Source organism: Alternaria atra, assembly GCF_907166805.1.
Source record: "Alternaria atra isolate CS162 genome assembly, contig: 29, whole genome shotgun sequence".
In the NCBI taxonomy this organism is placed as follows: domain Eukaryota; kingdom Fungi; phylum Ascomycota; class Dothideomycetes; order Pleosporales; family Pleosporaceae; genus Alternaria; species Alternaria atra.
Window position 1 is genome coordinate 657,791 of NW_025091327.1, and position 27,731 is coordinate 685,521.

The following is a 27,731-nucleotide window of genomic DNA, read 5'->3' on the forward strand; positions in this document are numbered from 1 at the left end:
CTAGAGGCACGGCAATAAGCGGATTAACCTGACGGCTTGCATTGCATGCACCGCCGCTGGGATAGAAACCCGTTCCCGCGTATTCGTTATTGTCCTGCGGTGAGATGGCCACGACCTGTGATCAAATGGGTCGACAACAGTATTTGGGCACCCTGCACGCCTAGACAGGCGAGCCACTCCACGTTGGCCCTGTACCTTTATCGCTACCATTGTCGATCACGTTCGGAGCGGTGTCCAGTGCACATGCCCCTGTATCCCTGAGTCCCACACAATCGCGTCTATCGCAAAGGGGAAGAGCAGCTCTTGCATCTTGCGTTGCCTGTCTTCGCACTTACCACCCAGTAAATTCCATTGATCGGTATTTCTAGCATGTCCCTTTCTCGATTCTCGTCTTGCTTGACCCAAAATGTATAATCCAAATACACCCCAATTCGGGAGACTTAGAGGGCTGCATACTCGCGGAATTCTGATTGGGTGTTCACCTTGCAATCCTTACTAGCCAGCCAGCCCATCAAAGTCTCCCGCCATCCGAGGGCCCTGCCGCGCTACCCACCTAACTGCATATCAAAAGTCGGGCTTGTTGGTGCCACTTGAAACGCCTCCCCGGGACTCACACCTCTAATGGCCATATATGTATATTAGAGATTCCTATTCTCGTTTTCCATGCCCCACCCCATCTTTGTCTTTGCACATACATAGCTCTTCACTATCAAGTGTTCGCATTTAACTGGTGGTATCTTGCAAGGCATTTTTTAGACTCACATCTTCAGCCACTCCTTACTTGACCTTTCAAACACAGTTCAAGTATGTCGTTTACTTTCCAAGTACAGAAGATCAACCAGTCGTTCGATCAAATCGCAGCATGGTAGTAAGTACAACATAGTTTTCGTGCTGGTCAATCATTTATGCTAATGTTTATAGTCATGAGTTTATGCGCAGAACAGAATTGTGCTTTCGGAAGCTGCACGAACGCATCCTTCTGCTGGAGCAAAAACAAGCCGTACAGGGCCCCACAGATGAGCAAGTTGAGCGCGTATTACGCAAGATTCTGGATGAGAGGTTCTCGGACCTAGGCTCGCATCATGGGAGGAAGCTCGGTGCTGTACAAGACCGCAGTTGGTTCGTTAGAGATCCAAACGACCTCCCCTATCCCAGATCGATCAAAATGGACATCGCTTCACTCATCATCCCTCCGGATGCCGTTCCCTCGAAAGCCTACTCAGAAACCTTTCGCATGCTGGAGCATGGACTAAGAGGCTTTCCTCGCGACCACTTGCTTGACTCAGATGACGACGAAGACTGCAAGATGAAAGTCGGCATAAAAGACAGCCGTTCTTCTCACAGTGTCTGAGTGATAGCAGACTTTGTGTCGGCCTATGTCCACCCTACCTTCAACCCTAGCGAACTCGCTCGAGACCTCTACTCCCCGACGTCGACCTTCACATGGCGCCACGGAAATCAGTTCGCCATCTGATTACGTTTAGCAACAATCGCTAGGCAACACACCGGCTATATACAACGATACCATGGCCATAATTCCGTTGCACCACATCCCTAGCCCAAGTGCATCCTATATCTCACAGAGTACCAGTGCTATAGTAAGTAGCATGCCGCCAATTCACAATGGTGGATGTCGATACACTTAGCCACTGCAAAGAACGACTTAGTCTACGCAACAAACGTCGCGATGGCAGCCACAACAACTTTCGTTGCAATCCATCTTGTTCAACATGCCACCCACGCACCCCCTGTAGCAGCAAATGTATCAAAAATATCATCTCCCTAGCTACGTTCCACTCAAACCATTGTCTTCTCTGCACTCCGAGCGTTTTCCTGGACATGGCTTTACATGATGGGATTGTGGGCGTCCTTGTGCAATTTTCCGCCCAGGTACGCGGGACATCCGCACTCAGGTCTTACCGCTACATTTCCTCTCTCAGTACCCTTTGGCGTATATTTGGCCTATCCGCGTTCGCACCCAACAGCTACTGCAATAATTTCGCGACTCTCCAACACGTTATGGGACAATGGAAGCACCAAAGTTGCGTCAAACAAAGACCAAATTTAGATGTGGAGATTACGCGATCCATCCAGACCCAACATTAGTCCAACGTCGTGGTCATCCAGTGCAACAACCTCGCCGTCGGGGTTCTTTGGCGCGCAATTTCTTCATGTGTAGGATGAAGGATTTGTTGCACGACTGTTGCTTGTCGGCGAAAGGCGCATAACGCCACAGTATGGCGGAATCATTATCAGAACCTTTGTATGCACAACTGAAAGTTATGTCATCCTATGCCTATTTCGTTGGTACTAGCTATTCCCGCTACAGCGGGATGATTGCTCCGACGGCGCAGTCAACAATTGAAAGTGACATGATGTGTCGCATCCTTCATGAGGCGGTCAGGAGTTGCGTCGCGGTGGTAGGCGCTTAGCTGTAGACTAGCGTGGGGACCTTTTCGATCTCATCGTAAACCCCACGTATCAGACTTCACCCTTTCTGCCCTGCATATGCCCTATATGTGCAAGCATCTTCCTTGCTCTTCCAGCGACTGCAGCGTTCGATTGGAATCGCCTTGTGGCCCGTCGTAAGCACTTTCGAAGCGAACGAAATCTACTAGACCACGTTCATCGATGCATGACCGTCGAAATGGCTCCTGGCCCTTCCGATGAAGCGCACCCACGTCATGAGGCATGAAGATGTAGTACTATTTTCAACATACAGGTACTTTATTCGGCACTCTATCCCGAGCAAGAATTCCTTCTTATATCATTCTGTTCTCAGATTCTACTCCCATTAGCCTGTCAATGACCGCCCGATCCATGCAGCGCAACATCGGACAATTGCGATTTGAGATTTCTCCATGATTCGTGCCACTGGAGGGCTACATGTTACCACATTTTGCTTTTGACTCGGTCTCCACCTAGCGACATAAAGTTCTAGCATAACGGCATTGTAACCATGCTCCTCACGACGCATGTCAAACTCAGGTCCTTCCTGAATACAGATCGCCAGTAGCTACACCAACGTTCTCCATTCTGCAGAGTGCCATCACAATCCAACGATGCAAGTGGTCAGTCATTGTCGCTAGAGATCTATAGAGGCAACCTTGTGCAGAACACCATCGCACGCAAATGTCAGCAAGCTGGTAAGCCTCATCACCACGCGATAGTCAAAGGGCAAGCCTAGGAGTTTTGGAATTCTTGCGTCTTTACTCTGACGCCCCACACTTTTGCAGTCCTCACTAACACATACCGATCTCATAATATCCCGTTCGCCCAACGGTTAACAAAAGGAGAGTTACTCGGGAATGTTCTCCAGGCGCATGGCAGGACAACGTTTCGAAAAAGCACCACCATACATCAGGTTCGTTCCGTATCAATCGATGGCGCGACACGAAGCGTGCTAACCAAGATCACGATGTGTCCACAATTATTAGGCTAGGCCTCTTTAGAATACTGTGGGATAGCAAGCGCCTCGTTTTGCCTACTGTGGTTGATGTTGGGCATCAACAATGATCCAATTATGCGGCGAAGGGTCTGGTCTATACCATCTCCTTTGCCTCACTATGGACAGGGAATACAGAAGAAAATACGCCTCACCGATCTCTAGCTGAGATCCTTGAACGCCGAATTTTGTGCAGGTCTGGCTGCGGCTATCCGATTACCGGCCCGCTGCTATCGCTTTGTAAATCCGGGGCCGAAAATACGACCCACCATCCATCATGCTCTGGAGTATGAATACCATACTTAGGCTTTCCATAGACTTTAATTTCGCAAACACACATCCGTCACAGATGAACCAAGATCTGAACAAACTTCCACGAATCAGTACTGCAGAGACTCGGGAGCCGGCAAGCAACGCAATCAAGGCGACATCTCGGAACGGCCACTGTGCCGGGAAGCGACTCAATGGCCGATTTGGGTCGCGTGTAACAATAGAAGCCGATACGAGCCTTCACAGCTGCGCAAGGGTAATTGCTGTCGTCGGGTAAATCATCCTACTGGTTGTGTCGCTTTCACCGTGTACAAGGAGCACTGGTGGCGGGTCGGAAGTGTGTATCCGTATCGCGTGGGTATACCAAGGCTAAGCAAGTGGGCCAGGAATGGCAAGTGGGTTATCGCTTCTTATAAGCCGCCACGTTGCTAGTAGATCGAAAGAAAAAGCAAGCTCATAGATCGATGCGAGTCCTGGTTTCATGTCTCCACTTGGGCGGTAAAAAGCAAAGTGTGATCTCGATTCGAGATCTCATAATCCCGCGGCCGAATTTAGTTTTCCGAAATTACTTGAATGTTCCTATTGGAGGGTGGGTTCCCGAGGTCAGGCACCAAAAGACCTCGTGGATGAACTTGACTAACTTGACTAACTTGCTTGGGTATACAACTCGTAGGCTGAGATGTGAAATTGGGTCCGATAACTAGAGTCTTCGTATGCCGAGCGATCTATATAGCTAACCTTCCATGTCGCGGACTGTGGTACTAAATTGTCGTCGATCATCAACGTGCAAATGAAAGAAACCCAAGTAAGAGAGCATTGCTCTACATCTACATACAATACCAGTACTATGGACGCCTAGCTAGGAGCATTGGCCTCCCACTGAGCCCACTTTCTTCGTTCATTAAGACATCTAGATATGGAAAATGTTGAGACGGACCCTCGACCTCTTCATACAACGACGGTGGTGGCCAGCCATCTGCCTCCTTCTTCTTTCTCATTCGGAACACTGGAGTCCTGGCTCTCACATACAGCGCTTCATCCTTTGAGAATGATGAGAAAGGCCACGGGCAGTGTGACGACTTTGATACCCTTAAGCATGGAGGCTTCTCTCGCCGGACAGATTTACAGCCATCAAGGCATATCATCCGACAGTAATGATTACGACCATGCACAACGGCAACCACCGGACAGCGATGTGTTCATACCATTGATCCTGATAGCGAAGAAGACGACAGCCACAGTGCCTTAGTCGTTGACCTTGCAGGGAAATCGTGAGTTCAGACCTTGAGCTGAACACCAGCAAGGTGTATAGACAACCTTGAGGGAGATCATATCTACACCTTTGAAACTGCAACACACGCGGATATTATGTAGGAGTGAGTGATGAGAACAGAATGTACTTCGAGCAAAGATCTCGCCTTGAGCTCAGAACCTCTGTTAGAGACACCCTAGTTATAGACCTGGTCGTCGCCACGCTTGCTGTCACCTTTAAAAGTCTTCGACGTCGCTTCTTTTGTTCACTGACGGCTTGTCTGATCTTCATCTACCAGGTGCTCAAGTCATGCAGTCATTCACTTGCACATGTAAAGAGGCGCCTTCACTTTCATCTTCGATCCCTTTCAGAAAGAGCACTCGGCGACCACCCACCACAATTTCCGGGTTTTCTTCGTGCGTACCTTCCCATGGTTACGCATCTTCCGTGTATAACCAATCAAGCGACCAGAATTCGCTGTTTCACCATGGGTCAGTCACATGCTAGGACCATGCGACGACTGAGCGCGCCTGTTCTGCATATGGACCAAGATGAGCTCACGTCATTGTTTGTGTCGCAGCTTCACCATGAGCACCTTTCCACAGCAAACACTCTTGCCGGCCCTATTAACGCTGCTCTAACTGCAGTCTCGCGTCACCTATGATTTGGGCAGCAACAATCTCGCGACCACTTATACCAGAGTTTTCAACTCACCTACTTCCTAATCACTGACACCGACAATTACAGCCAGGCAACCAACCACACATCTGCACGCCGCAACTATGGCGGAAGTTAAGGACAACCTGGGTCCCTATATCCTCGAGAACGCGCTGGCGGCTGACCGCGGCGATGACAACTGCTTCATACTCGATGTCGGTCGCAACAACGAAGGCGATATAGTCTCTTCGCTCGAGCACGTTATCGAGCAAGTCGATGATTACCTCATCAATGTGTACGACCGTCTTGCTCCGGTGATCAAGCTCTACATCGTCGGCGAGTGGAAGCCGACCCTGCCGAAGAAGAGCGATGAGAAGATCGGTATGCCTGAGGAGCAGAAGCAATACGTGAACGAGGTAAATATAACCGGTGTTGCACCTGACTAGAGTACTCGAAAGGTATTCGCTGTACGTTTTGTTATGACACTCGCAGAATGTTACAAGTGTATACCTTTAGGATACCGTTTCTAACACGAGGATGAACAACAAGCTCCTCCAGTAAAACAAGTTAAGAAGATGAAGCTGATGTCAAGCAAAGCCGCATCCTCATATCAAGCCTGAGAAAGAATGGCACGACGCGGGCGAACAAATCGCGAAGCTCGTTCAACAGATGCCTGCGCTAAAGGAGTTGACGTATGCATATCCTCTTGCTACACCTTACCTATCCGCTAATGAGTCTAGTTGGGTCTCTGGCCTACCGTTCATGGCCGTCATCTGGGAGAAGCTGTCCACTTCACTCACGAAGCTTGTCCTCGACCTTGGCCAGCCCGTTCGCCTCCAACAGGACGGCAAGATTGAGTACAAGTCGTACATCACCCCAGCAGAGATGAAGCCCCTCGTTCAGCAGAAGGAACTTAAGGAGCTTCGGCTATTCCGTATGCATGATTCTTACCAGTCCATCTACTGGGAGACTGTCTTTCGCAACACGTCCGAGACCGGCATGCGTGTCCTAGACCTCAACATGGCGGCCCCCCCAATCGTGCGTCAGGGCCACTGGCACAAGGCTGAAGACGTCCGTGGCTTGACCGTTTCGAAGGCAGATTCTAAAGAAAAGGAGTACAAGTGAGTCGCCATGCGCATGGACCCAACTGGTGTTCCACACTAGAGCTTTTCCGCTGACACCTTACAGGGGCGTTGATGGAAAGGGAGTCCTACACTACTTCTTCGGCACCGGCGAGTATCTCGATGATTTCAGCATGCGCAAAGGACGTATTGCCGCAGGCTTGGAGGCTAAGCCGCTCCCATTGTGGTATGTGCAACAATTTCAGGAAGCCGGGCGGACATGAGCCACAGCAAAAAGCTCATTCGTCATGACTTGTAGCCCAAAACGAACGCCAAAGACAAAGTATCTTTGGGTACAATTCATCAAAAGGGAGCTTCTCGTACAGCATAGAGACTGACTCGTTTTACTAGGTGCCTCAAGCTTGACGGTTTCGTTGTCGACTACCTGCCCTTTGAGCAAGAGCTCTCTCGTATCGCATTGTTGACTTGCGGCAAGAACTGTATCGATAGCGGCATGCGAGCTCTGAAGACTCCTCACACTCCTCACAGTAAGCAATGTCTCTGTACGAACTGCATATGAGACACATACTGACTTCGTACACCAACATATAGATAGATGGGGCAAGATTGTCAACAACGCGATATCCCCCTGCCTAATCCGCTGGCCAAATTGGACCGGGGTATTCGATGACCGTGGTGACCAGCGTTCGTAGTATCCCTATGCGAACTGCATGTGAGACGAATGCTAACCTTCGTACACCAATCTCTAGGCAACAATCAAGGCGATGTCGTCCCCGAGGGAACCGGTCTTTCGACTCCAGCTGAACAACATCCCTCACTATTCTCCCCAGTCCCGCTGACCAAAGAGTCCCTCCATATGAAGGATCTTGGCGAGGCCTTGGATGGCGCCATCAAAGACGATGGCTATCTCTCAGCTCAGCCGCTGTCCGTTCCCGCAACTGGTCGTGACGCCTCGCTGATTGTGGTGTCGAATGTCTCGACCTATGGCTTCAAGACCACAACGTCTGTAGCCCCCTTGACCACTCGAAGCTCCCCCAACATGCCTGAGGTGCCTGCTGCTACCGGCAACATCGGTTCTGGCGCAATCTCCCCAGCTGGCGAGAGCCTAGTACTTGTCGATAGCGCGGCGTCCACTGCAGACTCTGTATTCTCCAACGATAGTAGTTACGACCAGGTCAGCCCCGTAGATATCGACGAAATCTCCAACGATTCTACCTCGGCCGCCAAATATAGCTTCAAGCACAAGGTAAGGCGATCCTGGGATTGGTTGTCTGGTTCTGATTCCGGTTCTGGCGCCGCCTCTTGAAATTGGTCCGGCTTTTCTCAACGTCTTACTCGCTTTCGACGCTTTGATGTTATTCTTGTTATCAGGCTGACCATAGCGAGTGAGGAGACATGGAAGGGACTTGCTGGCAACAGCAACTGATCCTGCCCAAAGACCCTTGCTTTGCCTTCATAGGAACCGATGGACGCGGGACACGGATTGCGGAACGGCGGACGACTGAAAGATTGAACTTTGGTCTTAATATGATAAACTACGACGCGCCGTCGGAGCATTTGGCGCTTGGAAGCCTTGGAAACTGGCATTTGGGGATACCCTTGTAGCTAGGTCTCACTCTAGAGTCTGGCCCTTTCCTAGGATCGACACGAATATACATATTCCAAAGCCGTGTTGAATCGGTGCTACTCTTTCGCTGCTGACATGTCGGCGTCTTTCCAGTAGATCTCGCGTTGCTGCCTCGGTCCGACGTGCTTGCGATTCGTGTTGCGAGGCGGTGTGCGCGATGTGTTTGTCTTCAAGATATCACAAATTGGACAGGCGTCTGACGATGACAACTCGTCAGCGGGTCTAGTAGACGTTACGTCTGCAGTATGTTTCCTTGTTCTTCCGTTGCTGCAGGACCGTGGGTCTTATGCATAGGCGAGGCTGGGAGTTGCATGTCGTGTATGCAGGCTGCAGAGGCCGACATGAACAAACGTACTGTTTGTTGGCTGTGCACGACAATGAGGGACTTCAACATCGTGAAAGTCGAATGGAACACAAGTCGCAGTCACAGTAGATACAGCGAGTTATTGTCAGCTCAAGGGGTACAAGGCTCGTGGGCAGATGCTGTGACGTTTTGACCCGCTGTAGGCGGGCCGCCCCTTCCTCACAAGTCGCATCATGGCCCGCTGATTGGCAGGCGCATCTCGGTGGGCAGGTGCGATGAGGTAACCGCGACCACGAGCATTGAGTGAGGCCGTGTGCCAAATAAATCTCCAACTACATGTCTTCTTGAGAAACAATCCTGACTTGTTGGCTTCTGCTGCCTTGCTTCGTTCGGCCGGTCATGACCGCGATGGGCTTTCCGCTTTCCGGCTCGCGCTGTACCTTGGCCCCATGCCAGGTTTAGCAGAACAAGCACGATGAGCTGGCACGCTGGCAATCGATCGTAGCCGTCACCAACTCCACGTCTGCTATCCCGGCCTCATACCAGTCGCTTGCATGCATCTCGCTGCACGTCGGTCAGTGCGACTCCACATCAGCAAATATCAGTGTTTGTCGTATTTGCTTCCCGGGTGAACCTCCGCTCGCGCCCCAAGAGCGCTACGACAGGTGCGCAATTCCTCGGCCGCGCGACTTCAATGCATATTCATACGATACCCTTTGTCTCTCCAGTCACTCTTTACTTCCCGCCCGCGCGTTACAGCAGGCGCCGCGCTTCCGAGCGCTGGGGCTGAGGGACAGCTTTCCGTCCGGTGACGTCTGCTTCGGCATCAACAGCAGAACTTGAGGCATTGGACAGCAACCAGCACCACAACAACAGCACAGCGCATAGCTACTCACACATTGCGCATACAGACACGCGTATTGGCTGTCCTTTGCGAGTGTCGGTGAGAGGTGTAAGTCGATTTCACGATGCTTCCCAGCCACCTCCCAGCCCTTCACCTCCTCCCAACCACCCTACCTCACGCGTGGAATTGCTAGGGTGCACCGCAGCAATGGCTCGTCTGCTAGCCCTTCCGCAGTCTCTGTATCTAACACTATACTCTCCAGCCAGCTTTCGTGAATTCCAACATAAGCACGCCGTCGCGCGCTGCTTAGCTTATTCCAAGAGAACCAGCCGCTGGGTATCTTCTCCAACCCGGTCGGGTGCCCTCGACGGCGCAAGGGCAATTGAGCCTGAGTGAGAATCCCTGGATTCACAGTGACGTCCAGTGATCCATCAGAGCTCGCAAACATATTACCCTTTCAACAGACATCTTCACGAGACCACGACCGCGACGGCCCAGCGCCACTGTTCGAATACCGAACCTCCCTCCAGCTACGCCAGGAGCAAGCCGACGCCTTCTATCGCACGCAGCACAACCACTCGAGAGCATCAAGTTCGACTGGTAGCGTCGCGAACAGCCTTCGCCGTACGCCCAACTTTGAACGCGCCAGATCAGTCGATCCGAGCCAACAACAGCGCGTTCGCTTCGAGACACCTCGCCCTCGCTCAACCCCCTACGCTGAGCCTCACCCCGCCCTTCGCATCAGTCGACGTACCGCCTCGGCGATACGCTTCGTGCTCGAAGAGGGACTCCGACTTCCGCATCCTTTCACCCCGGATCTGGTCGAAGAAAACGCCCCCATGTCCGACCTGACGAGTGGCCGCGCTGCCAATGGCGGGGCCCGTACAACTGGTGGACCCGTGCCTGTCGATCGGTCCAACATACGTACGCCAACGCAGATCATGAATGCTAGACGACAACGGGCTGAAGTGGAGGAGCAAAGGAAAGCCGCCGAGGAGGAGCGCAGGAGAGCCAGCGCGGAAAGAAGAGCCCAAGCTGTTTCTGGTGTAGCTGGAGCACCAACCGCTGAGCCTGGGACCCAGAGGCAGCCCCAATCAGCTCCTCTAAGATCTGGTGACCAATATGTACAATACCCGACTTCGTCGGGTGGAGTGCCACGTCAACCAGAGAGGCCAATCCCATCACAAAATACCTTGAACGAAGCGCAAGAGCCCACAGGCGCATCACAATCCAGACCTCGGGCAGCTTCGCAAACACAGCAGCAACCGTCTCGACCCACTCAGGCAAACCTAGGTCTGCCGACGACGGCAGAGCAAAGCAGGAGACCAGCTGGCTCAGGTCATGCCCGGCGACCGTCCGGTGCCACGGCCTCATCACAAGCAGGACCCTCAACTGCTGCACCACGCCCGCCGCCTCCGCCAGGTTCATCCACTGGACAAGCTCGGGAGTCCACAACCTCCAACTTCCCACATGCGTTCGAACGCTGGGAAACTCTATCATCACATTGGGAGGGTCTTACCTCTTACTGGATACGGCGACTTGAGCAGAATACCGATGAAGTTCGCAGAGAGCCACTGGCCCAGCAAATGTCTAGGCAAATCACCGATCTATCGGCAGCTGGCGCCAACCTTTTTCATGCTGTCGTCGAACTACAACGCTTACGCGCGTCTTCCGAACGCAAATTTCAAAGATGGTTCTATGAACATCGCCAGGATCAGGAAAGGGCTCAAGAGCGCGAAGCGCAGCTCACAGAACAAATCAACTCGGAGCGCGAGCTTCGCCTTGAGGCTGAAGCAAACATGGAGCGCATGGCCACTGAGAAGAAGAATGCCGAACGAGCGGTGTCTGAGATGAAGCGTGAGCTACAAATCTCGAAAGAAGAAGCACGCCGAGCATGGGAGGAGCTTGGAAGGCGAGAACAAGAAGAGCGTGATCGCACATTCTCGCTGAGGGAAGGTCAACCTACGTTGGTTGGCGGAGTGCAGGTGGTTCCGATGGCGCAGAACATGGGACGTCAAGGGAGGGGACATGGGGATGATACTTATGCTGGTGCGCAGAGCAGCAGCGAGGGCATCGAACAACACTACTCATACGAGGAAGGCCAATCACCGACCGACACCGATCCCTTCACTGAGAGCGCTCGCCATGCGCGCCGAGAGCCTGAGGCGCCTGCACACGTGGCTCAAGGAACCTACGTCCCATCAGGCGCAGCATCAGCTACATCATCTCGGCCTACTGGCTCATCCGTTGCGGACGAATCTCTTGCTCCTGCTCCTTTACAATATCCATACTATACGTCTCAAGCACAGCAGGCACCTAGTCAGCCGGCCATGTCGCAGCCAGAGGCCTTCTATCAGCAGCCTGCATCCTATTTACACCAGGAGTCCGAATCTGGTCTCCCAGATGACGAGCAGTCGTACGTTACTTCTCAGGCAGAGTCAGAAGGCGACATTGAGTACGCCCTGGATGAGAGAGGCAACTTTATACGCGACGATTCGGGCCGCCGCATCCCTTTTCGATCTCTTCAGTCTCCAGTATCGGACGAGTACGATGTAGACGACGCACGCCAACGTGAGCTTGAGCATCTACAGCACTATGGCACAACTGCCACTTCTCAGGGTGGCTACGCAACCAGTTCGGGCGCGGGATCTTCGCAGCAGGGCCATCCTACCGCTGGTGGTCGACCTGACTACAGCGGCGATGGTTACGGCGACGAGTGGGTAGGGATGAGACATCACCATCCTACCAGATTGAGCGACGTGCCTGAGGAAGATGAGAGGAGCCGAACGTCGCCCAGCAGAGCAAGTCAGGCCAGCCGAGGACGATTGTATTAGATGAAGACTACAAGCTTCATCTTCATCGTCACCAGAAGAAATCCGCAAGCCGCTCGGGCTTTTCTTCCGCAATTATCGTCGATTTCCTGCCTCGCAGATTGCAATCATATCGTCTTGAATTTTGCACATGCATATATCGTTCTGGCATACGTCTTATAGCGAGCATTACATATCAGGTTCCCTGCGTTTATACCCTTCTACAAGATCTCTCTAATTGAGCGTCCCCGGCCCTCCATGGCTGATTCTTGCATCTACGAACGCTCCTGTGTACTAGTAGAACCGTCTTGTTTTTTGTTAATTGGTTTCTTTTCAAGCAAGCATGGTGTTTATTGGGCATTGGCATAGGGATGGGTTGATGGACGGAGGGCTTGGTGGGTAGGGTAGGCAGTCTCCGCAGATCATGAAGGAGTAATATCGGGGTTGGGGGTCTAATGGATTGAATGAATAGGGGAGATGGGTGAGCTAATGCATGACTATCGAGTTCATTGTTCCCGGTATTTTCCTCTCTTGCATCTTGTTATGTCTGTCATTGCGTCACCTTTTCTAATTTTCCAGTCGTGCTTCTCTTTCCTCTTTTCGACATACAAGTGACAACGTAGTACGTTCTCATCATCGGCTATAGACAACTGAAGATATCGTAGCGCTCCATCTTTCTTGCGCTCCCCCCTCGCCTCATACCAGGAGTCTTTGTAGGTAACCTGATTGCCTTGCTGTACTTCAGAGTGAACGTTATTGCCTATCTTGATATCTCACCTGACACCGGTCGCGCGAACGCGAGTGAGGGATGTGATGCCTGGAGTCAGCCTTTTCCCCACTGTGAGCAGCACTGGAGTTCAAGTATCTACTGCGTCTGTCGCCACTACCACGATCCCCGAAGGTAGTAGTGGTGGGCGATGGGTTGCTATCGAGCAAGGTATGATGCCATCCGCCTGCTGTTATGCAGTAGTTGTAGACTAACCCACTCTAGACGGCAAAGTTATTTTCAATCAATCTTCGTTTCCCAATTCTCGGCCTACATGGAGTGGCTGGGAAAGCATCTGGAGGACCGGCAGAAGAGACTAGTTAGCGCGGAGATAGGGCGGGCCAAGGATAGAAAGAAAGCTATCGACGATATGGCCGAGCTCGGGATGGGCGAGAGAGAGAGGCACTAAATGCAGCCCTTAAGAAAGGATACGAGAAGAAGACAAAGGAAGCTGAGGATAGGTTGACCCTGGTCGAAAAGCGCAAAGAGGACCTGAAAATCACAAAGATGAGGCTTAAGCATCTTCAAGCGAAGTCGAAAACTTTGCAAGACATATTTGATGCTGTCGTGGCTATCGACAACAAAGTGCAGAAAGCAAACCGGGATAGGAGGAATTTAGCGACACGCAAGAGCACTCCGCAGTGGGCATTTGATACATGGGAACGGCAGTATTGTGAGCCGAGCATTGGACTAGTTCAACTCAACGAGCAGCTCAAATAAGAGCAAGACAAGAACCGGGAAGAACAATCTGCGCTGGTTGGAACAACTCAAGGGAAAGCAAAGTCACTGTGCGAGCAAGCCGAGCAAATCGAGGAGGAGAAAGCACGATTGGCAGTAGAGCGAGAAGTCTTTCTCACTGAACATCGGCAGTTGCGTCTGGGGAGGGGCGAACAGCTCATCGAGACGGAACTGAAGCTCACTTCGGACATTTTCGTTGATACGTTATGGTATGCGGAAGAGCAGTGTAATACATGGGATCAAGGGCAACTGTTCGGGAGAGTGGTGAAGTGGCGCAAACTATTGAAAAACCTAACATCGTATGCAACCATACACCAAGCTAGAGACCGAAGTCCTCCAAACTATAGCTTCGAAGCTCTGAGCTTTGTACTATCCACCCTCCTCCCTTCATCATCGTGTTCCTTGACCCTCAAATTCGGAAATTCTGCCGGCATAATCCTCCTTGGCTTGCTCCCCTCAACCAGATTATACTTGTCGAAGTCACTAACCCCCTTCGTCCTCAAAAAGTCTTCGTCAAGCAACAACTCCCCATTGACCTCCTCCACAGGCGCTTTAATCATCTGCAACACCGCATCCGAGAAGATGTGCGCAGTCCTAAGATCCTTCGCATCATCCCCTCCCCGATTCTGTGTCGCAGCACTCTGAACAGCCGTCGCAGGCCAGATACTCGTAACCGCCATCTCTTTCTTTCCCTCCCTCAGGAAATCCATAGCTAGTCCTTTGGTAAGAACAGACATACCCACCTTCCCCATCGCATACGCCGTCTTACCACGGAAGAAGCGCGAATATATTGGTGGACTAACAATGATGATACGACCCCTCCACTCCCCACCACTTTGTTCAAAGTGTGGAAGACAGGCTTGTATAACGCCATATAAGCCCTCTACGTTCACGCGCTGCATGAGCTGGAAACGCTTCATAGGCGTTTTGGCTACGCTTGCCCACCATATTGCGCCACTGTTGTACACCAGTACATCAAGTCTTCCGTATTTTTCTATCGTCTGAGCTACCATGCGTTCTATGCTGGTGAAGTCTCTTGTGTCGACGCTGATGGCTGTGGCTTCGCCGCCTGATTCGTGAATCTCGCGGCAGACGGTGGAGATGGTGGACGCAGAGGAGTTTGGGTCGGGTGGGAAGGGAGAACATTTGGAGGCATCGGATATGGATTTCGCTGCTACGACGACTGGCTTGTTGTTAGTACATTCACTGATGGAGAGCGAAGGCTGTTGTGATGCGTACCCGCGTAGCCATCCTTTGCTAGGTCAATGGCAATCTGCCGACCAATGCCGCGAGAAGCACCTACGACCAGTGCGATTTGTCTAGTAGACTTTGGCATTGTGGAGATAAATTTACGGCTTGGTTAAAGAGATTATGTCGCGTAGGCAGAGTTGTAGCTTGCTGCGGACGGCGCAGACGACTGCAAAGCATAAGGAGACACGACATTGTAATCAAGCATCATCATCGGCGCCTCGGTCGCTGCATATCGCGCTGCATTTACGCGCGTAGGAGCTGTGCGGCGGAAATCCGGGGTAGCTGCATCATTCGGGACTCAAGAGGTGGAGGTGTGGTACTGATTAGTGATAAAGCTCCTGTAGCTATACTGACGGACCTCGGTAGCCAAGACATTGTGCGGCTCCAACGACAACGCGCATAAGACGCGACCGACTTCTTTCAACTTCAAGAACTAACTTGATTTCTCATCCTGTGGGTAGAAGTATTGCGAATATGACAAGCAAAATTACGTGCTACCTGGACTGCGGTATGCTCCTATCATGCTCCTACTCCAAGGATCACATGCTAACTAAGGACTAGTGTCTCCATATTCATACTACACTCTCCTACATCTCGAAAGGAACTGGAAGGTCCTCGAAGCGCACAATGTAGAGATTGAGTGTGTACCCCTTGGCACCCCGATCTTCAAGACCAATTCCCTAGCCTGGAATCCCACCAACCATCTCGCGCATTCATCGAAAGCAAGTCAGTGAGTTGACTTGATACAGTATAGTGCCCGTTTTCCTAGGTGGCATTAATGTCGGCAGCGGTACAAATCCCCTATCCCCTTCCATGTACTCCACATGGAGAAGCTATACTGGATCAGCCCTGACACCGCAGTGCAGGAAACAAGCCACCCTGGTCCCTCGAAGCAAAGGCGAAGTACGGTGCATACGACGGCGCGCGAGCGAAGAAACACTTCGGCCTTCCTAATCTTCAGTCGCCGGATTTCTTCCCGATCCTCTCCCTGCTACCGCAGCGAGCACTATGTGCCGTAAAGGAAGCGCATCGAGAGAAGTTCCTCGATATCTTCCGTGACATTTTCCACGCAATGTGGGAGAACGGCAAGGATGTCAGTAAGCCGGAGATCCTTGTAGAGGTACTCCAGCAGCGCCTCAAGGATGATGAAGCCAAAGAAGTGATGGCCAAAGCAAACAGCCCACCATACAAGCAGCGGCTGAACGATAATACCAAGCAAGCGCTCGACCATGGTGCTTTTGGTTGCCCGTGGTTCTTCGTACGCAACGCGAAAGGGGAAGAAGAGCCCTTCTTTGGCAGTGACAGGTGCGTATCTTCTCCATCAGTACCTCCATCCCCCGTCTCTTACCTTGCCTCCTCGTAAGTCTGGCTGCGGCTAGAAAGGGCTGGACCTCTATGCTATGGTCGCGTCCAGTTAGGCGCCCGCCGTATGCAAGGGAGGTGCCGCTTTACATACAGGATGTGATGCGAACTATTGTAACACGGCAAACGAGCGGTCGAGACCTGCGGGGCGTGCTGACGGGTATGCTGTTTAGGTTCCATTATATGTGGGAATACCTGGGACTGCCATGGAAGGACGTTGAGCTGTTGCCACCGGGTAATGCGAAGGCAAAGATATGATAAAGGCACTGTCGGGAGGCTTGCAGGTATGTCGGTACGGGGGGATTGTGAGGATTTGGCGCGAAGCTGCACGACGGATGGTGGTGGACGTACGTCTAGACAGTTCCCCGACTCTAGTGCAAATATCTTCCAGTACCTCAGGCTTCTTACCTCATGCTCAATGTCTTACTAGTGTCTCTATCCGCTCAAACATATTACTCGCCTTACACGAGTCTGAGGAATCATCTCTTCAACCATATTGTCCTCGCACATACCATGCATACTGCACGGTTGCCGTTCTGTACCACTCATGACGAAGCATGGTAGTGTGGCCACCGGAGGCGGATACCAGCTTCCCCAGAATTATGCAAGAGCATGCAAGATAAAGTCTCCGCGACCTATCAGGACGGAACCATGCGCCACCCGACAGAATTTACCAGGCGGATCATTCGCATGTCTCACCCGTTTCACGCTCTCGCGGTCGCGCGGGTGGCTGGCAGATGGTTGCTCGACCGTGGCCTCCCGGTGGCATCAACGGAACAGGAGAGATCGGAAGTATATCGGTATATGCGTCAGTTGTTACTCGCCGCATTCGTGGGTATGTTAAAGTGTGTGAAGCATGTAGCCGACACTGGGACATCATTGATAGATTCACTTACAAGCCTCCCTGCTTTCACTAGGGATAAGCCGGGATAAGGACCTATATTGGATTGAGACTTTTGGGGGTTGTAGGGATTGTTGCGGCGACCGAAGTGGTGGTTGCGAGCCCCATGTGTAGTGCGAGCGTCATGATCGACGATACATGTAGTACCCACAAGGCTCCTGCCAACCCAGTGAACATCATCGCATCAGATTACATACGTACCTGCATCTCTGCACACCATGACATCTCAGCTGGTCATTTACTGGCGATTTGGACACGATGGCTTGTTGCCAAGCAACGTTATGCAGATAACCGTTCGCTTCTGTACGTCAGCCAAACAAGACGATGTAGAACATTTTTCGCCAGCTCAGCTAGCACCGAACGAGCAATCTTGCTCGGCCCGACGCTTGACAACTTCCGTTATAGGTCTACCAACCGCGATGTGAGGAGGCGTAGAGCCATAGAGCAGTGCGGCAGGTGGTATTTGCCTTTTTTTTGAGCTAGCCACGTTGGAGATCTCGCAGTATCGAAATGGCAGTGCTGTTGCTTGATGGGAAATATGCTTGCTTTCAACGATTCCTTCGCGCGCCGGACAGATTTGCACAGGTGATGAGCGGCCTAGCCAGTCGTTCTCCACCGTGCTTTGCAGAATCCTTCGCTGCCTAGAAGAAACGGTGGGTCTACCCGAAAGCTTAGGCCTTTGCCTTCCGCGTACCATTGTATAGCAAGACATGGGTACTGCGTACTTCAAATGCGAGTCTCATCACTCAGTCAAGAGAGTTGGGGCTGTTTTAGGCTATAAACGTACGGGATCCTCCCTCACCTCTCTATATCAACACATATGTGATTGGATTTGTTTCATCAATTGGCTTCGGCTTCATACTTGCTCTTTGTCTTGTTAGTGTACAATTCAAGTCGACACTTCACCTTGTGTGTTTTCATTGCCTGCTGCCCAAGATACTCGTTCCACGAATTAGAGTACGCCGATAGACACTGTAGTGTGTTTGTACATGTCCATGCGGTCATCGCCCCCATCTTTGGGCTCCTCCTAGTTTCTCCAAGATTTCGTGGCATTTTCTGGTAAGGCCGCACACTCCTTCACGTATTAGCCCTGGCTTAGCGTACTGATGATGCGTATCGATTAGGTACCTTGCGTGGTCTTACCGTTGCAGCATATAGGTAGCTGAATCAGGCTGGCCTTTTCCGTTTTGGGAGCCGACCATTCACATCACCAAGCCTAGAAATTGCAATATTAGCGCTGTCGTCGACCTATCTTGGCAGCGTTCTGCACTGGCTCGACTTCCGTAGTCCCACCGCTCGATTCTGTGAAGCGGTCAACTGCATTGGGCGAATGATATAGCGCCGCGCTCGTGAATGCTCAACGTACCCGTGGATCTCGACATCTCCATAGCACCCCGCAATCCTCAGTCACGCCCACTTCACAGCCGTAGGATATCGCCCTTTTCGACACCGCATAACCACGCATTCACGTCGACTAGAAGAGTATTGTAAGATTAACGGCCTTTGTGATATCCTTAAGAGGCGCGTGCTGTGCGTGCGCTCGTTTCTAACGCTCAAAGAGTTCACCAGCATTGCAAGTTTGACGAATGATATCTTTGTCGTCAGTCCTTTGCATAGCTCCTGCCGTGTTCGACATACGCTTCGGAAGACTCCTCAACAGATCAGTCAGTCAGTCTCCATAACCGCACTGGAATGATGGTCCAATCAACGGTGGTAAGTAATGCTTTCGCTGGAGATGTACTGAAACTGACAACCGTGAAGGGAAACCACTACATGCAGAGTCAGCCATGGGCGCTACAGCAAGTTGAGCAAGAAGACACCAAGCTGAGAGCTACATCACCCACCACACCGAGCTCGAACATCCATACATGCCCATCTGGCCAGAACTGGAGCGAAAGCCTTGGAACCTCGTTCGACTGGTCGGATGCTCTCCAGCAGGCGGAAACCTACATCTTACCGAACTCGGAATCGCAATTCCGCCAGAATCATGGGTTGGTATACAACTCTACACCCGCCGCACTGAACACATTCGAAAAGAGCTGTGTAGGTGGACCGACAACATGGCCATCTTACGGACTGAACGGGTTACCTTGTGGGGTAGCTATCGATGGGTCTGTCCAGGATGCGAGCATGTCACCATCGCCGAAGAGTTACGTTAGCGACGAATTTGGGAACACATACGGTCCAGGTTCAATGCTTGATCAAGCCTCACCGACCGGCAACTGGAATGGGTACCCAGCGGCCACCCCCAACGCTGCTCTGTCATCGCCTCCCTACACGTTGTTCCATGCGCAAAAGATGGACAGTGACGTTGGGCTCTCAAGACTCCCGAGGACGAACGCAAGCATGGGTATGACCACCATACCATCTAATGGGTCTGGCAGACAGGACCCAGTACTGATTGCTCCATTCGACGATGACCAACAGTCCGGATCTGAGTACTCTCATTCTCAGAACAGTAGCGCTAGACACTCTCCCTGGTACCATGTGAACTATTCGTATGATGTTTCGAACATACCCTACAGGCCCCGCGACGTTGAGACCTGTAGCAAGCTTAGCAGTGATACAAGCTTCCCATCGACATCCGGAGCTCATTCTACGCAGTATCTTTCAGCGCCTTGGAACGACTCGCGCCCAAGTGTCCATCCCCAGAGTCATGTACAGGACAGGTTTCGGATGTCACGCAGTGCGGGTGCGCAAGCTCAGCGAGAGCACAACGACCAAGTGCTTATCGAGGGCAAGAAGAGAGGAGAGACATACAAGGAGATTAAGCTGAGGATGATTGGTGAGAAGCCTGCGGAGTCCACCCTGAGAGGCCGCTACCGGTCCTTGACCAAGGCGAGGAAGGATCGCGTCCGAAAGCCCATCTGGACGAAGATTGATGTGAGTAGTCCATTGTAGACTCTACTCGATATGTAACAAACTAACATCTTGATAGTTAGAGCTTCTAGATGAGAGTGTCCAGCAAGAGTTTGATCGAATTGAGAGCAACCTGCAGAACCCGTACTCGATAAGCTTCGACCAAAAGATTTCGAAAGTCGCTTGGAAGAAGGTCGCAGAGTTCATCGCCGATAATGGTGGCTCATATCATTTCGGCAACGCGACCTGTAAGAGAAGGTGGCTGGAGCGCAATCCAGCGCGTAAGTGATCGGTATTAAATGTAGGCCACAACGAGTGGTGGCATCAACATATCTTCATCGTCCAGTATTCCCGATTGGTGTCGAGTGCTGTTGATGTTGGAGACTTCTTTAAGCATGATAATTGGAGTCTGCTAAAGCTGTAAGGCACCTCTGATTCTACTGAGCCGTCTGGGGGGGTTATACATGGCACTCGTCCTCAACATTTGCGCCGAAGATTACCGCAGGGCGTTATCTTCGATCTTGCTATTTCCAGAGTCTTGTTTTCTCTTCTGTACTACTTTGTACTATTTCTATGTTGATTTTAATGTTTGTTGAGATGCTTTTCCTACTTTCATCTCGTAGGCGTAAGGAGCCTCCGTGGCATAGATGGAGCAGCTGCAAAGTCAGGAAGGCATATGTCGTGGCCCCCGGGGGTCTTTTGAACAGGTTGCTTTACAATATAATTTCCAATGCATGGTATGCAGTATAATAAAGCACATGTGATAGCCCGCGCATGTTTGGTAAACGTGGTGAAAGTGATGAAAGAGTGTTGATGCACTGAAGTGTGACATCGGTTTTAGGCTTTCGCGCTAACCCCGGGCTCGAAGCTAGGAGCTGGAACCACGACCCCACCCATCGCTGATACTCCAACACTAATGAGGATGCTGCTCGGGCTATCTGAAGCTCTTCCGAGCATCGCGAAGCGTAAGTTCGAAGCCGCAAAGGCATCGTCAGATCTGCTGTTCTCACCTACGGAGCTGGCAATCATCCGCACATCTGCAGGCATTCCCGTAAGTATGCCGACCATGCGACCAACACGAGGCTTACGTACAAGCAGTTTCAGTTACGCTATTGCCCATCGCTTGCAAAGAAACCCATACCAAAGCTCCAAGATGCTACTCCGAAACAGAAGGTCGACCCGTTCGAAAATCCCCCACCAGCCCTTCACCTGGCCGACATCCCCGCCACGAACCCAACCCACTTCCTCGTCCTTAACAAGTTTCCTATAATATCCGAGCACTTCATCCTTGCCACCAAACCGAACAAAAAACAGACACACTTGCTGGAACAAGACGACCTTGAGGCAACCTACGCTGTCTTGGAAGCATGGCAGGCGGACTCAAGTGAGGGCCAGAAGCGTCTTCTCGCCTTCTTCAATTCTGGCGATCATAGCGGTGCGTCTCAACCCCACAGGCACTTGCAGTTCTTGCCTGTGGAGGGCATGCGCGACAGCAAAAAGGCTAGTGACTGGAGTCTGCTCATAGACTTGATCTTGTCCAGCCCAGCGGCCAAGACGACCGGTACGTGTCTATATCAACTACTCGCCATGCGGCAGCTGACATGTCTTCTAGACGGACATGTGACATTCTTGCAACACCCTTCCTTGCCGTTCACGCATTTTGCCTACCCATTCGACTCCAAGCCATCCGGTACCCAGTTACTTGACATCTACAGCCGTTTGTACGATGCAGCAAAAACAGCAGTCGACGCGTTTATCTCCTCGAACCCGAATAGCTTCGCTCTAAATCCTACCGATGACGGTGATCTTCCAATCAGCTACAACCTCGCTATGACCACTGCAGGCATGGTAATCCTGCCGAGACGCGCCGAGGGCACCATGCTACTCCGTGACGATGGTAGTGAGATCGGCTTCGCAGCTCTCAACGGTACAACGTTGGGAGGTACGATGATGGTCAAGCACCAAGACGAGTGGGACATGTTGCGCGAAAAGCCAGGACTGCTAGATCACATCCTCTCTGGGATTGGCATTCCGAAAACCTCCCCGTCCAAAGTGGGCGCATCGAACATCTGAGCAGATGTCGTGCAAAAACACGTGAGTCGGTACTAGCCAATCTACCAGAGTATGATTGCTAGCAAATTCTCAAATCTCCTCGGACTCTACACCAAAAATATCACAAGTAGACGTGTAGATGGACGAGTGATACCATGGTCACCATATGGGATACGAATGTCTTACGAAGTGAAGTGCACGCGACAAAGGGTGTGGCGCATTCGCTGATTTCCTGAAGCCAACGCCGAAGGCGATCATCTAACAAAGCCAAACATTGAAGAAATCTTGACAAGCTGCTCGCGACCTTGCTCGCGATGTCTAGTATGTGCAGACTATTGGACCTTTATTGTGCGACAGGTTACCCTGATAACGTAGTGTTGTATTCTGAGAAAAGCTTGGGTAAGTTGGTGGGTGCCAGACACCACGTGCAGAGGTGAAGTCATGCGACCACTCAGCACCGATGTCAAAAGGTACTCATGATGCACCAAGTGCGAACACAAACCTTTCAGCTGAGCAAACAGTAGCGATGTGTCTCAATGTAAGAATGACTGTTTGACTGGTACGCTCTGGCGTAAGGTTTGGGTGCGCACTTTCACTGATAGCTTTATTTCTCATTTCATACTCAACACATATTGCATGTCGTTTATATCATCATCATGAGAGAAGAAACCGAGAAAACAATAGAGGCAGTATGCTTTTGAATGCTTCTCGCGATTATAGACCAAGTGCTGATCAAACTTGTTTAGGCCAAAGGGCTACTCCAGGACCTTGTAGTCGTTGTTTCTCTTGTGCGGACCTTGACAGATTCTTTCGGCTCTGCCAGTGACCTGTATCGAAAGCTCAAGCGTAAAGCCGGTGCAAAGGACAGCGAGAGTGAAGACGATGAATTTCATATCCAGAGGCCTTTGCGCAGGCGTCGTCGCGACTCTCTATTTGGCTCGGGAAAGAGCAAGGAGGACTATAGTGATAGCGAAGAGGAGCTTATCTGTACCTCTTCTTCTCAGATCCGAGCCGAGTACGAACGTGGATATCGGAAGCTAGGAGAGCCTTTTGCGCGTGGCGACGGTATGTTCCCGTCCCGTTCAAGCTTAAATCATCCGGTATTGAGACCAACAGTTACAACCCACACCCAACTTCAATCTCAGATCATAAAGCTCCAGCAGACGGTTCTCAATATCCAGCAGGACCTGTTGCTGAGTACGTATCTCGCACCGTCATCGTCTCATTCGCACCTCGTGCGTCTGATTCAGACCACTCGAACAGCGCGTGCGGCGTCTATCGCCTCGTTGAACATGCAATACCAGCGCATGCTACCGCCACTCCCATCACCACTACCACCTCGAGGCCCTGATCCGCCGTTGAAGATCCCTGGCGCGTTTCCGCTACCTGATCATCCACGACCACCTTCAAGACCACCACTCCGGCACAAGAAACGCATGAGCAGCAGCTCTAGTTCCTCGGATGCATCGGAAGAGAAGGTGGTCAAAATACTACCGATCGCAAACCCTAAACCAAAGCCCACGCCTCAACCTCAGCCACCGTCATCACGTTACAGTACTAGATTATTCTGCATCTACGCAAAAGACCTCCAGCTCAACCCACGGTTCCACCTCGCCGACGCCTACAAACACGGCGGAGATGGTAGATGTCCCTTCTGTCGAACACGCGTCACCATCCAATCCGGAAAAGCTTGGGAGATTGTTGTCGACGGCTATAGGAGAAGTATAGGGCAAGGACTCGGCAAGATAGCGTCTCGGACATTTCGCATCAGGAACCGCTTTATTGTGAAATGCCACAGGGACAGCGGCGGCTTTGCGTGCGTACTTTGCGCGAGATTCAAGGAATCAGACACGGTGTGTAGGGGGATTGAAGCGTTGATGGACCATCTTTGGAGGGAGCATACGAGCGAGGAGTTGGAGAGGGATGTTGATATTGTGGAAGTTTCGAGGGATGTTTGAATGTGGTGTTAGTGATACCCCATTTGATTTGCTGCTGCGTTTGGTGTTCGTTTGTTGCATCCGTAATAATCTTCCAGACGTCGACTAGATTCTTTATAATATATTTGCACTGTCCCAATATGATTGCAACACTAAGACAAAGCTTGAAGTCCACGGATCAATACGCGTAAAAGACATTGACACCATCCCTCTTCAACCGCCGGTTCGTCACCTGAAGCCACGCCCTAAGCGCCCAAGCTGCTGCAATACACGCTCCTGCAAATGCTGCATTACTGCTCATAGCAATCACATATTTGGGCCCATCGCTTGCAGGATACAAGTAAGGTGTGTAGATAAAGCTGGCCATGGAAACCACATTCACGATGGATAGTGACACTGCCTTCTTCTCGGTGGTCTGGCCGAGTGTTCCTGATACCCACCCGAGGATGACGGAGTTGACGGAGTAGACACCTAGAACAACATGTATTAGTAGTTGTCATACAATGGCCAGCCAGTAGATATGAGGACAGAGACAGGAGTGACGAACCAGAGGCAAAGAGAAAGCAGGAGATGTAGCGTGCAGCGGTGTTGAGTGTGGCAGCACTGATGGCGAATCCGACAACTGCGAGCCCCATCATGCCGGTGATGTGCCATGTTCGATCGTTGTATTTTCCAGATGAGATGCCGATGCCAATGCCCACCGCGCCAGCGACGAGCGATGGCGGAGCAGTCAACACCAATGTAATGGTAGTACTGAATCCTAATGATTTGACTACGGTAGGGAAAAACTAGGTTGAGTTAGCGAGGGTAATCTGCGAGCTAGAAGAAGGGGTTATTGATGGGGCGTACCTGGTTAAAAGACGTGGCGCTTAAATGCATATTCTGCATGAAGATCAATAGATAAAGTCTTGGATCTCGCAAAGCTTGCATGAAACCAGCCTTGACTCCCCTGCTTGGCTCCAGACCCACAGTATCTCTTTCGATGCGATCGTGCGCCAGTTGTCGTTCCTCGGGGGTCAGCCATTTTGTTGTCAGTGGCTCATCCGGTAGCAAGAAAGCACAAACGACAGATACGCCTACTGTGACGATCCCCTCAATGATAAACAACCACTGCCATCCATGCATTCCATGCTTGTCGTCCAGGGTCGCGAAAGTAGCAGCGGCGATGAGTCCAGCAAAGGACACCGCGAAGATGTTTCCAGCATACAAGATAGACACTCTTGTAGCAATTTCCTTGCGCGTGTAAAACATGCTCAGAATGTACAAGGCACCTGGGTAAAACGGCGCTTCCACGAAACCAAGGAAGAAGCGTACTAGTACTAGCCCAGTGTAGTTCTTGACAAGAGCTGTGAGAGCTGCTACGCAACCCCAAACCGTACAGCACAGGGCCATATATAGTGAAGGTCGCACCTTTTTCGATGACATGAGCATATTGCTGGGAATCTGGGCAAATAGATATCCGACGTAGAGAATGGATATGCAAGTGTTGTATTGGCTTCCGACAAGGCCAAGGTCGTCTTCGAGACCGTTCAGTCGTGCGTTCGCTATCGCATTCTGGTCAAGCTTGTTACTGATAGCGTGATGATCAGCAGCTTGTCATAGATGAGTTCAGAAGGTTTCAAGGCTTTCTTGTGACGTACAGGAAATACATGCAAAAGAGTGCTGGCATCACTCGCATGTCCAGCTTGCGTACTAGAGCGATCTCTGCTGGGTCTGTTTTCCCGATTGCACCACTGTAGTCGGCACCATCGAGCGCAGCTTGCGCTTTAAGGTCTTTCTCCGATGTTGCGACATCGTCGATTTGCAGTGGTACGTTTTTCTCGGGATCTCCGTAACGGTCGGCGTTGGTGTTGGCCATCTTTGGCAGTCGTCAAAGGCGCAAGATTGATGGCTAAGTCATACACAAAAGCAGAAGTTTGTTCTTCGATGAGCGGCGGAAAGACTGAGACTGGCAAGAGAAGCCTTTGCTATATAACCCTGCTGGACGAACGTTCCCCAGAAAGTCCACGAGCAAGCTCGACCCCGGACTTTCCCCAGATCCTGAGTTCTTTGTCACGAAGCGGAGAAAACATGGGGAAGACGAGGGCGTTCAAAGCACCCCCTACCTTTGCTAAGAGTCCAGTAGAAAAAAACCTGACAATTGGCTGTGAGAACCGTCGGCTTTACTAGGGTGGAGAGTGGCTTGCGGCTGGTGGACACTAGTTCGGACAAAGACAAGTCCGGGGTGCCCTAACCGCACATCGAGCGTTCCCATAGGCGCTACGTCGGAACAATTCAAGTCCCTATTGCTCGCATGACCCTAAGACACGCCTGAAATCGCGTGTTAAGTGAGTTCTCGTGGGGTTTCAGCGGACTTGCCCAAGTCCGCGCCCCAAATGCGCGCTGGAGACTGAGCACGAAGCCGTACACTGGAGCGAGATCGCCAACGGTTACCGCTCGGCATTCCTGTGCGACAGATAGCGAAGTACATATAATGCAGACGTTCAGTCCAAGTTGCTCATCATCAAACGCAAACAAACATTCTCCATCCTCATAAACAATACACTCTTACCCAACACCTAAATATCGATACTTCCTGCCACCACAATGGGTTCTATGCCTGAGGTTAAGCAAGCTCCCCAAATCGACCTCGCAGGTCTCGTCCCTGCCCCGGTTACTCCATTCAACAAGGATGGTTCGGTCGACTACGCAGCGATTCAGCGTCTTGGCTCCTGGCTTGGCAGCATCGATGGAGTGAAGGGCCTGGTTGTACTGGGACACGCTGGTGAGGGCACCTTCCTGACTCAGGAAGAGCAAGTGGGTGTTATCAAAGCCTTCGTCAAGTCTGTGGACAACAAAATACCCATCATTGCCGGCATCACCACTGAAGGGACTGAAGTGGCTGCCCTCGAGGCCCAACGCGCAAAGGCTGCTGGTGCGCAGGCGGGTCTGCTATACCCAAGCCATGGTTGGCTACGCTTTGGATATCAGCCGGGAGCTCCACAAGACAGATACAAGACTGTGTACGAGAAGTCTGGACTTCCCCTCATCTTATTCCAATATCCCGACAACACTAAGGCTACCTATAACCTGGACACACTACTCGAGATTGCCGCTCAACCCGGTGTCATCGCTATGAAGAACGGTGTCCGCAACATGCGCCGTTGGGACGTTGAGATCCCTATCATCAAGAAGCAAAACCCCGACCTTACCATCCTCACATGCCACGACGAATACTTGTTACATACATGCTTCGATGTCGACGGTATGCTTGTTGGATACGGCAACATTGCTCCGGAGCCGCTACTCGAGATGATCGAAGCTGGCAAGGCAAGAGACTACCCTCGCGCGAGGGCTGTCCATGATAGACTCCTCCCAGTAACCAGGAACGTCTACCATCGAGGCTCGCACATGGAGGGAACTGTCGCACTGAAACACGGTCTGGTAGCAAGAGGTATTCTGGAGCATGCGACAGTGCGGAGTGGACTCTTGCCATTACAAGATGGCGCAGAGCAAGAGATCCATGCTGCATTCAAGTCGGCCTCACTAGGCAAGGTAACAGCGCCGAAATCGGGTTAACTGGGTGTACATATTG

The 27,731-nt window shown here is 51.5% G+C and overlaps 9 protein-coding genes across 9 annotated transcripts; 7 read left to right on the forward strand and 2 right to left on the reverse strand.

Annotated features, from left to right (window-relative positions):
* Positions 1-806: 806 nt before the first annotated feature.
* On the forward strand, positions 807-1,351 carry ALTATR162_LOCUS8508 (uncharacterized protein; the record flags this gene model as incomplete). Its single annotated transcript, XM_043316138.1, has 2 exons — positions 807-868; positions 922-1,351. 2 exons carry the CDS (start codon positions 807-809, stop codon positions 1,349-1,351), a joined length of 492 nt encoding a protein of 163 aa, XP_043172073.1.
* Positions 1,352-5,749: 4,398 nt separating this feature from the next.
* Positions 5,750-12,315, forward strand: ALTATR162_LOCUS8509 (uncharacterized protein; the record flags this gene model as incomplete). Its single annotated transcript, XM_043316139.1, has 6 exons — positions 5,750-6,040; positions 6,222-6,745; positions 6,813-6,932; positions 7,097-7,233; positions 7,456-7,952; positions 9,946-12,315. 6 exons carry the CDS (start codon positions 5,750-5,752, stop codon positions 12,313-12,315), a joined length of 3,939 nt encoding a protein of 1,312 aa, XP_043172074.1.
* A 1,821-nt stretch (positions 12,316-14,136) lies between these two features.
* Positions 14,137-15,131, reverse strand: ALTATR162_LOCUS8510 (uncharacterized protein; the record flags this gene model as incomplete). The annotated part of the gene is made up of 2 exons (XM_043316140.1): positions 14,137-14,978; positions 15,035-15,131. The coding sequence occupies 2 exons, from the start codon at positions 15,129-15,131 to the stop codon at positions 14,137-14,139; spliced, it is 939 nt and encodes a 312-aa protein (XP_043172075.1).
* Positions 15,132-15,520: 389 nt separating this feature from the next.
* On the forward strand, positions 15,521-16,409 carry ALTATR162_LOCUS8511 (uncharacterized protein; the record flags this gene model as incomplete). Its single annotated transcript, XM_043316141.1, has 3 exons — positions 15,521-15,554; positions 15,608-15,772; positions 15,913-16,409. 3 exons carry the CDS (start codon positions 15,521-15,523, stop codon positions 16,407-16,409), a joined length of 696 nt encoding a protein of 231 aa, XP_043172076.1.
* A 2,595-nt stretch (positions 16,410-19,004) lies between these two features.
* Positions 19,005-20,457, forward strand: ALTATR162_LOCUS8512 (uncharacterized protein; the record flags this gene model as incomplete). Its single annotated transcript, XM_043316142.1, has 3 exons — positions 19,005-19,022; positions 19,071-20,192; positions 20,248-20,457. The coding sequence occupies 3 exons, from the start codon at positions 19,005-19,007 to the stop codon at positions 20,455-20,457; spliced, it is 1,350 nt and encodes a 449-aa protein (XP_043172077.1).
* A 633-nt stretch (positions 20,458-21,090) lies between these two features.
* Positions 21,091-22,241, forward strand: ALTATR162_LOCUS8513 (uncharacterized protein; the record flags this gene model as incomplete). The annotated part of the gene is made up of 3 exons (XM_043316143.1): positions 21,091-21,219; positions 21,267-21,729; positions 21,781-22,241. The coding sequence occupies 3 exons, from the start codon at positions 21,091-21,093 to the stop codon at positions 22,239-22,241; spliced, it is 1,053 nt and encodes a 350-aa protein (XP_043172078.1).
* Positions 22,242-22,876: 635 nt separating this feature from the next.
* On the forward strand, positions 22,877-24,178 carry ALTATR162_LOCUS8514 (uncharacterized protein; the record flags this gene model as incomplete). The annotated part of the gene is made up of 3 exons (XM_043316144.1): positions 22,877-22,909; positions 22,967-23,285; positions 23,337-24,178. The coding sequence occupies 3 exons, from the start codon at positions 22,877-22,879 to the stop codon at positions 24,176-24,178; spliced, it is 1,194 nt and encodes a 397-aa protein (XP_043172079.1).
* Positions 24,179-24,335: 157 nt separating this feature from the next.
* On the reverse strand, positions 24,336-26,015 carry ALTATR162_LOCUS8515 (uncharacterized protein; the record flags this gene model as incomplete). The annotated part of the gene is made up of 4 exons (XM_043316145.1): positions 24,336-24,628; positions 24,705-24,945; positions 25,007-25,727; positions 25,798-26,015. 4 exons carry the CDS (start codon positions 26,013-26,015, stop codon positions 24,336-24,338), a joined length of 1,473 nt encoding a protein of 490 aa, XP_043172080.1.
* Positions 26,016-26,743: 728 nt separating this feature from the next.
* On the forward strand, positions 26,744-27,715 carry ALTATR162_LOCUS8516 (uncharacterized protein; the record flags this gene model as incomplete). Its single annotated transcript, XM_043316146.1, has 1 exon — positions 26,744-27,715. One exon carries the CDS (start codon positions 26,744-26,746, stop codon positions 27,713-27,715), a length of 972 nt encoding a protein of 323 aa, XP_043172081.1.
* Between the last annotated feature and the right edge of the window lie 16 nt (positions 27,716-27,731).